General features: G+C 31.8%; 1 protein-coding gene across 1 annotated transcript in view; it reads right to left on the bottom strand.

Annotated features, from left to right (window-relative positions):
- The window catches only part of LOC106459552 (low-density lipoprotein receptor-related protein 2-like), a 248,405-nt gene that overhangs the window by 16,611 nt on the left and 221,844 nt on the right, over positions 1-9,950 (bottom strand). Inside the window, exons 66-70 of the mRNA XM_022386057.1 lie at positions 9,619-9,697; positions 9,213-9,464; positions 2,943-3,074; positions 1,326-1,448; positions 529-671 (exon numbers count right to left, since the gene is read on the bottom strand). Of these exons, the coding sequence (XP_022241765.1) occupies positions 529-671; positions 1,326-1,448; positions 2,943-3,074; positions 9,213-9,464; positions 9,619-9,697 (729 nt within the window). The remainder of the gene's footprint in view (positions 1-528; positions 672-1,325; positions 1,449-2,942; positions 3,075-9,212; positions 9,465-9,618; positions 9,698-9,950) is intronic.

The raw sequence follows: 9,950 nt of genomic DNA, 5'->3' as shown, positions 1-9,950 counted from the left end.
AATACTGAATACCTACCAAGGTTGTTAGTGATAACACATCAACTTGAAATACTGAATACCTACCAAGGTTGTTAGTGATAACACATCAACTTGAAATACTGAATACCTACCAAGGTTGTTAGTGATAACACATCAACTTGAAATACTAAATACCTACCAAGGCTGTTAGTGATAACACATCAACTTGAAATACTGAATACCTACCAAGGCTGTTAGTGATAACACATCAACTTGAAATATTGTAATTGATTTTGCTTGATGTACTTTTTTGAAGTGATAACATGTTTCTGTAACACAACTGAAACAGCAGTATTAACATATATATTATACATGGGATTGGAGTAAAGAATTTGTGAAAGAAAAATATTTATTTCAAGGGAAAAAAAATCCAGAACTTACAGTGAAGCCCCTGGTGGCTCAGTGGTAAGCTTAAGAAATTATTATGCTAAAATTTGGATTTCAATCCCTGCAGAAGGTACAGCATGGACAGCTCATCATATATATTTGTGTTTAAAAATAAATATAAACAAACTTACGGTGGACTGGATCAAAGTCAATAGCCTGAATCTGATTCTCTCTCACTCCTTGAATCAAAGAAGTTTGTCTTTCATTAGTTACATCAAGCACACGGATTTCAGGACCATCTGTAAACAGCATAACAGATGGAGAACCTAGAAGAAGGTTAATAAACATGAAGCATATCTTCAACATAAGATCACTGTAAAAAAAGACATAATACATAAAATGAAAAGATAGGTAAAAAAAGATGATCTACTACATGAAAAGTTTGTAAAACATTCAATGCATAATATCAGAGAAAGGAAAAGCCTTCGAATTATTGACTTTTGAATAATGAAGTGGACTAGAGTTGTATAATTAAACCATACCTTACGAATGTATATCTACAAAGAAAGTTTAAAATGTTTGTTTCAGATGCCTAAGTAACTATTAATATAATTACTCAAAATTTTCAGAATATATAAAGCTTAAAGTGTGAAAAGTCTCAAAGATTCTTAAATTATTCCTTATGAACAGAATATTATTAACATTATAAACTGAGTTCAAGAATAACAGTTTAATATTATTTTCCTGATTTACATATTTTTCATACAATCGATGAGACCAGCTTTCAGAAGGTTTATCAAAGTTTAATAATTGAACTTATGATTTCGTACAGTTATTTATCTTATTTCTGTATGTATGATTCTATTTTTTTTATCAGTATTTACTGGTTATGTACTTTCATGATCTCTTAAATAATTTAGCCTGACATTTCTGATCAATACTAAAATTTCATAGAGCTTAAAAAATAATTTAGCAAATACCTGCAGCTACACATCCATCAGAAAATTGCTTAAATCCTTCACTACAGGTGCACCTGAATGTTCCATTGTAGTTAGTGCAAATCTGTGAACAGTTGTGGCCAAAGGTTGCACACTCATCAATATCTAATCAAATAAGGCCATTGCAAATAAAAAAATTAATTCATTCTAGGGGCTAATAAAAACATATGTATGCTTAAATAATGTTAAAATACAAGAGAGGAAAATCTGCAATATTAATATCAACAATCAAAAGCTTTTGGCAAATACAATAAATTCATGTTAAGTCTATAATTATTTATTGGGCTCACACGAACCACATCTATTCTTTTGTAGATATTTCTCAATGCTAATTATGCAACAAATGGCTTGTATGTCCCTTCTGAGTCACATCAAAAATTTAAACAAAAAATATCATCGATATTCCTATTAAGCATAATTATCATTGGGATCCCCTGTGTATTTTACATAGAAAATTAGTTATTTCACCATAATTTTTGGTCAGCTGTTTACAATGAATGCTTTAACAAGAAAAAAAACAACACTTAATATGATTCAGTATGAACACTATAAAAGTCATTTTATTTAAGAGTTAATATAAATTACCACAGGAATATTGTAAAATGCATTAGAAAAAACCCAGTATATCTCCAATTAAAGTTCAGGTTACAGAAGTCTTTTTAAACACCTATTCTGAGAAATAATAGGATGTCCAAGATTGTTATAATGCCATAAAAAAAAGACAATAACTATAAACTAGTCAGTCTGAGCCTTTCTACAGAATGTTAGACATAACATACACTATTCCTTCTCTTTGCCACATTCTTCCTAATTTTACCCTATTCTTTGCACACAAGCTTGTACCATATCTTTTATACAACAATTGTTCCATTGTTTTTCTCACCCCACCTTTATACTTTTGTGATAAGAGCTTTGTGTCATCCATTTCATGTTGGTTTAGTTTCATTCTCTGTATAAAACTCTATGCAGTTCAATCCTCATATATTTAGCTTTATTCTTACATTCAAGGTTTGTCCAGTCTTAAATATGCTCCATCCTATCCCGTAAAATTATAGTTCCCTTTGTACAAGTTCTGTCCTACATATTCTAAAATAACTTTGCACTGTCCTTTCTATCACAGTTTAAATGATCTTCATGTAAAAATAATTAAATCAAATAAAACTTTTTCCTTTCTGCTCATAGTTTTAATATATTAAATGTTTGTTAAGACTCATCAATGTCTTAGCATTTTTTCTGATTCATCATATACTACATCAAATTTAATTTGTTATTCACAATATGCAATATTTCATTTTTAAAAGTTTATTTGTAAAAAGCACAATATAAATGACTACAAAACTATATAAGAAGTTCATGATAATAAAAACAAATTAAAATGCATAGAATTTAAGCTTTAATATAAATACACAATATTTCATTAACTCACCATTCCCAAGTGCAATATGTAACAGTAATAGCTAAGAGGGACAGCCCAGATAATTTACCTAATAAACAGCTAATAACAATTCATTATTCAGAAGCTTAGAAACAGAAACACATACAATATGAAAAAATATATCATTTCAGCTTTAATAATAGTGAAGTTACAGTAAATCTTACCCTCACAAAGTTTTGGATTACTTTCTACTACTCTGTAGCCTCTAGGACAAACACAAAGATACCCTCCTTGTTCTAGTGCTGTGCAATTATGTTGACAACCTCCACGGGTGATCATGCCACAAGTACCTGTATCTGTAAGTTCAAAGAAACTATCATTTATATTCCACAGTGTCTTTAAGATCGTAGAATCCTAGTAGTTTATATCTTAAAATGTACCAGAAATTCAGATAACTGATGATAAAAAAAAAATCAAGACAGTATTAGCACTGTAGTTTACACTTCCAAACAAGTGTCAAAAGAAAGTTAATGACTCCTTACTAGAAAAGAAATTTTTCATCCACTAACAGAAACAAGTCATGGTCCAAATTATTATTTATTATCAGTATAAACAATTAAATTTTGATTTCCTTGTTTAGGATTTTGCATCATGAGTATCTAAATGGCATTCAATTTGTTTTCATCAATCATGTTACATATTATCTGGATGATTTGTTTGTCTGTTTGTAGTTGAGCACAAAGCTACACAATGGGCTATCTGTGCTCTGCCCACCATGGGTATCGAAACTCGGTTTCTAGCATTGTAGGTCTGCAGATATACCGCTGTGCCACTGGGGGTGGGGCTATCTGGATGATGGGAAGTCTGTGGATTTGGTGGACTTTGATTTTCAAAATTTGTGCAATTTGTATGTAGAGTTTGTAGGTTGGAGGAGAAGTTAGTTATTGAAGGATAGACAACAGATAAAAAGAAGTGTAAACTGTGGGAAATAGCAGCAGGATTTCAAGAGAGCTTAAACTTTTACATGCAAGGAATACACCACCTAACAATGACTTTCAGGAAGTTACAAAGAGTTCTATGAGGGTAAAAGTAGTGGATATAATTGTAATGAGCCTATTCTATTGAGTAACAGATTTCAGTCCTTGGCTTCTGCAGATGAGGAAATATTGGAGGGAAGGAAAACAAAAAGGACAGGGAAGGATACAGATGATAAACTTAAGGAGGTTATAGTTATAGGTGATTCCTTGATAAGGCACATGGGTAGGATAGTCTGTGGGGTAAATAGGGAGAAAATAATTAGATTATGCTACCCAGGGACACAGGTGAAGGATAAGTGACAGAACAGGAAATACAGTAAAGGGGACTAGCAGAGACACAGTTATTTTTGTGCACATAGGGCTAATGATATAGGGAAAGGTAGGACAGAGGAGCTAATTAATAAGTACAAGGGGTAGATAAAGAAATTTAAAGAAAATAGGTCATAACTTAATTTGTCTGGGATTCTGCCCAGAATTAATTGCGGATATGAAGTTATAAGTAGGGCTAAATGCTAGGATTAGATTAATATGTAAGGATGAGCAGATTGGCTGGTTGGGGTCGGGTTGTCTGCAAGGGCTATTAAGGGAAGTTTTAAACTAGCACTAGACAATGGTGAGGGCCAGGATAAACTAAATGCAAAAAGAATAAAAGGAAGAGAAAAGTTTAACATAGGAAATGAGTACAGAAATAGTTATAAGGGTAGGCTTAATTGTTACTATTGTAATGCTTAGAAGTATAAGAAATAAAATGGATGACCTCAGAGCACTGGTGAGAATGGAGGATTTTGATATAATGGAAATAACTGAAACATGGTTAAATGTAGATGATTTTGATGACAGAAATTTCTTTGAAATAAAGGGTTACAGGTTATTTAATAGGGATAGAGTACTGAAGAGAGGAGGAGGAGTGGCTTTATATGTAAAATGTTAGTTACATCCTTTTGAAGTTGAGGATATCAAAGATAATAGCAAGGAGATTAAATCCATTTGGGTTTCTATTAGTGGAAATAAAGGGAAAAGGCTTTTAATAGGAATTCGTTACAGACCACCAGATGATAATGAGGGAATTAGTGAGAAACTTTACAATGAAATCAAGATTTCAGCTGTTAATGAAGTCAGTATTGGTGGTTTTAATTTCAGGCATATAGACTGGGAAATGTTAGAGGGAGAAAGGTTTTGAAAACTGTTCAATATAGCTTTCTTCACCATTGGTCAAGGAACCTACTAAAAAAAATGCTATTTTAGATTTATTGTTAACTTCAAATACAGAAATGATCGAGAGGGTGGAAACTGGGGAACATCTGGATGCAAGTAATCATTGCTCTATCAAGTTCGATATTTTGCTGCATACGGAGATAATGAATAATTTTGATATTTTGGTTACAAATTTCAAAAAAGCTAATTTTGAAGGGATGTGACAAGAATTATCCATTGTGAATTGGGCAGCTGAGTTATTTGTAAACACTGATCGAATGAGGAAAATTTTCAAATATTCAAGGTAAACATATTCCTTATATAATATATATATATAAAAAGAACTTGTCTTTTTAAATATATAAAAAGAACTTTTTACTTGTCTGCAAGTAAAAAACCAGGTTGGCTCACAAATTAAAGAAAAGCATAATAGATTTAAAAAATTTAAATTGAGTGGTATGACAAGAGATTTAGAGGATTATAGAAGACCAAGAAAGTTGGTGAAATAGGAAATTAAGATATCAAAAAGGATTTATGAAAAAAGGTTGGCTGAAAATGTAAAAACTAACAGTAAGGATTTCTTTAAATAGACTAAGGGTAAATAAAATTTTAGGATGGGGTAGGACTTTTGGAAGGCTTTTATCTGATGATTATGAGATGGCTGGGTTATTAAATTCTACTTTTTCTTCAGTTTTTACTAATGAAGATTAAGCAGTATTTCACATGTTGGTCATCGAAACAAGATTGAACAAGATGTTTACATTAATTCTGAGCTTGTTAATAAAAAATTGAGAAGTTTAAAGAACAATAAGGCTCCTGGGCCAGATAATATTTCCCCAAGGGTTTTGAAGTAGTTTAAAGATTGGATATGTGAGCCACTTGCTACTATTTTTTGTTAGTCCTTGGATAGTGGACAGTTGTCAGTGTATTGGAAGTTAGCTAATGTCATTCCTCTTTTCAAGGGAGGTAATAAAAATTATCCAAGTAATTATAGACTAATTAATCTTATGTCAGCTGTGAGAAAAGTTTTAGAAAGTCTGATTAAAAATGCTTAGCAAAGCCTTTTAATTAAGTTTAGAATTTTATTGGATAGTCAACATGGTTTCACAAAGGGAAAATCTTGTCTTATAAATCTTTAGACATAAGGTTACTGCTTATGTATATGAAGGTAAGCTATATGTAGATTTGGCACATCTGGATTTTCAGAAAGCATTTGACAAGGTGCTACATAAAAGGCTTGTAAAAACATAATCTCTAAATGTGTGGGATAAGTTAGCAAATTGGATAGAAGAAAGCAGAGGGTTGTTATAAATGGAGTTCAGTGAAACTGAATTATTGCTAAAAGTGGGCTACCTCAAGGCTCAGTCTCAGGATCTTTTATCTTTTTGATTTACATCAATGACATAGATGAAAAAATGGTCAATAAATTATCTAAATTTGCAGGTCTTGTGTGTTGCTAGCTGTGAAGAGGATGCTGCTGATTTACAAAAGGATTTAGATTATTTAGTGAGTTGGGCAAATAAATAAATGATAAAGGGTTTCTAATTTTAATAAATGTAAGATAATGTATGTGGGTTATCATAATTTAAATTATGAGTTTAATTTGGATGGGAATAACCTTAACAGTGTCATGAATGAAAGGAATCTTGATGTAATGATCGATCAATCTCTTAAGCCATCCAAGCAGTGTACTGTTGTTAGTGGTAGGCAAATAGGATTTTAGGTTGTATCTACAGAAATATTTGAATACAAGTCTAAAGAGGTTATAATATCATTGTATAGGTCACTGGTTAGGCCACATTTGGAGTATTGAGTTCAGTTTTGGACTTCTTACCTTATGAAGAACATTGAATTATTGGAAAGGGTTCAGAGGAGGGTTACTAGAATGGGCCTGGGATGAAGGGATTGTAATACGAAGAGAGGTTGATATCTGTTAAATTGTTTTCCCTTGAAAAAAAAAGTTAGGTGTTTAAAATTGTTAAGGGAATTGATAGTATTGTGGCATCATCTTTTTCCATACTTAACAGTGAGAATAAGAGGACTAGGGGACACAAATATAAATTTTGTCAGGGTAGGAGACATCTTCAGTTAAGATACTTTTCTTTTTCTAACAGGGTGGTTGGTCTTTGGAATGGGTTGCCTTCAGATATTGTGGAGGCAGTAAATGTGAGTTTAAGAAAAAGCTTGATAACTATATGAATGATAAGGACTAGCTTTAAGATTTGTTTTTAACTTACTTATCTATTAGTTTTAGTTTAGTTTAGAGGATGGGACAGCCGAGACTTTTCTTTTTCTAACAGGGTGGTTGGTCTTTGGAATGGGTTGCCTTCAGATATTGTGGAGGCAGTAAATGTGAGTTTAAGAAAAAGCTTGATAACTATATGAATGATAAGAACTAACTTTAAGATTTGTTTTTAACTTACTTATCTATTAGTTTTAGTTTAGTTTAGAGGATGGGACAGCCGAGATGGACTGATAGGTCCCTTGTTGTCCCAAAACATTATGTTATGTTATAATTTGGATCACATATTTAATATAAATGGGGACCCACTCAGTAGTGTGACTGAAGAAAAAAGATCTTGGCATAATAATGGATAATTCATTTAAACTATCAAGGCAGTGCTCTATTGCTGTTAGCAAAGCTAATACAATTTTAGAGTTTTTATAAATATATTAATTGCATGCCAAAAGAGGTAATCATATCTCTATAAAAATCACTAGTTAAGACTCACTTGGAATACTTTGTACAGTTTTGGTCTCCTTATCTAAAAAAGGATACTGACTTATTAGAAAGGGTTCAGACAATGGCTACTAGGATGATTTCAGGAAAGAAAGGGTAATCTAAAGAGATAGGTTAAAACATCTTAATTTCTCTTGAGGGTAAGAGGTGATCTTACTGAAGTTTACAAGACTATACAGGGAATTGATAATATAAAGCTCTCTGATTTCTTTTGTCTTGTATTGTGAAAATAACAGGATGAGAGGACACAACTTAATGAATTAGAAAATTCCACTTTTTTCTGACAGAGTTATTGTCTTATGTAATGAATTGCTGCAGGCAGTAGTGGACACTAGTACTTTAGAATAGTTTAAAATGGAAATCAATATCCCAGACCTGAGAACTTAAAAAAAGTTGTTTTGGTTTTAATAATAGATTTTCCATAATTCAGCTATGTAGATTTCAAAAATAATATTCAGGATTTTTTACAAAATGGGAAGAAAAAAAACTCTTACTTAGATTAAATTATTATTTCATTTACCGCAATGAACAAAAAACAAAAAAATGTGCTGTGGTCTTTCTTTTATGTATTGCATCTGGAGCATCTTGTTTCAATGACCAGTGGTAATCAGCCATCATGCTGATGTTCCACCTTCCCTGATATCTTGATGAAACTTTTCCCCTTGTTCTTCACTGATGGCACCGAGATTTTCAGGGAAATAATCAATATGTCAGTGAAAGAAATGAACTTTCAAGCTCATATTACAATCCAACTGTTTGAGTTTATTGAGCATGTTATTGACAATATTTTTGTAATCTGGGTCCTTGTTGTTTCTTAAAAATTTGTCAATAACATTATTAAAGGCAATCCACGCTTCTTTATCAACTTTCCTCATTGTCGTTTCGCACTGTTCATTGGAAGTCAATTTCCTAATCTGAGGCCCAACAAAAATTTACCACAAATATAACAGAACATGTTTGGGTTATTTACATAACCTCTTGTTGCCAGAACAATGAATAAATAATAATGAAATAAAAAAAAATTATGTCAAAGTGCACACACACAAACAAATAATATCCAGAAATTATGTCATGCGGCCTATTAACCATTTATATACTAGCAGTGTGTTTCTCATAGGTTCTAGAACGATCGATAAGACTCTCACATCGCGATTGGTCTAGAGGAATCTATAGCCTAAGTTTGTCAACATTTTAAGCATAACAAAATGTGACCCGATTTCAATGAAAATGATTCACTTGTGTAAAAGTACAAATGACATTTTGTGAAAAATCTGTACATGATGGAGAAAAATGGACATCATGTTTGGATTCATTGTACAGGAATTACTGGGCAACAACTAAAAATTTCAAGACAATAAACCCATCACAGGCCTGTGTAATTGTTGTCCCTAAACATTATGTTATGTTATATCATAAATTTTTACTATTTTTCAATTATGGGTGTGCAGCAACAATGTTTGAAGGATCAAATGGTTTTTTTTGTTGTCTATAAGTTATGTTATGAAAAAGAAATAAAGACTCACAACATCCATTTTCATCAGACTTATCTCCACAGTCATCTTCATGGTCACATATTTTGCTACGAGGAATGCATTTACGATTGGCACACTGGAAACTTGTGTCATCACATGGAGTGGGTATTTTGTGGCACAAGGTGTGGTTGTTTTCATCTGAGCCATCACCACAGTCATCAACACCATTACACAGATGAAAACGTGAGATACACAGATGATTTGCACATTGAAATTTGTGCTTAATATCACACTTGAAGTTTCCTACACAGAAAGATTGATATATATTATTGGAAAGATGAATTAAGAAAAACTAGCAATACCGTTTTTCTTTTTATTCTACTTTAGCAAGGATTTTACTATCTTCAACCACATCAACAATTTTATTATTAAAAGTATGAAATACTGAGACTCTTACTACATAAGTCATCCTCTTCATCTGATGAATCACCACAATCATCATCACCATCACAAATGAAGTTGTCTCGTATGCATATCTGTAATGATATTTTAAACAATTCTACAAAACTGTCTGTTACATAGTTAAGATAAAAGTGAACTTTAAATATACATGATTAGATATATAAGAACCAATACAGAAAAAAAGTTTTATGGACAGTTATACAAACTGTTATTTCTATGTAATACTTATAAATGTAAAGTATTCACAATTTCAGTATGAGAAAACATTGAGCCTGTTTAATCAAGTTATTTTACAATTAGATAAGAGCACTTAGATGACTTATATAC

This window comes from Limulus polyphemus, unplaced genomic scaffold (assembly GCF_000517525.1).
Source record: "Limulus polyphemus unplaced genomic scaffold, Limulus_polyphemus-2.1.2 Scaffold626, whole genome shotgun sequence".
NCBI classification, from domain to species: Eukaryota; Metazoa; Arthropoda; class Merostomata; order Xiphosura; family Limulidae; genus Limulus; species Limulus polyphemus.
The sequence above is the reverse complement of the archived record's forward strand: the minus strand, read 5'-3'. Positions and strand labels throughout refer to the sequence as shown.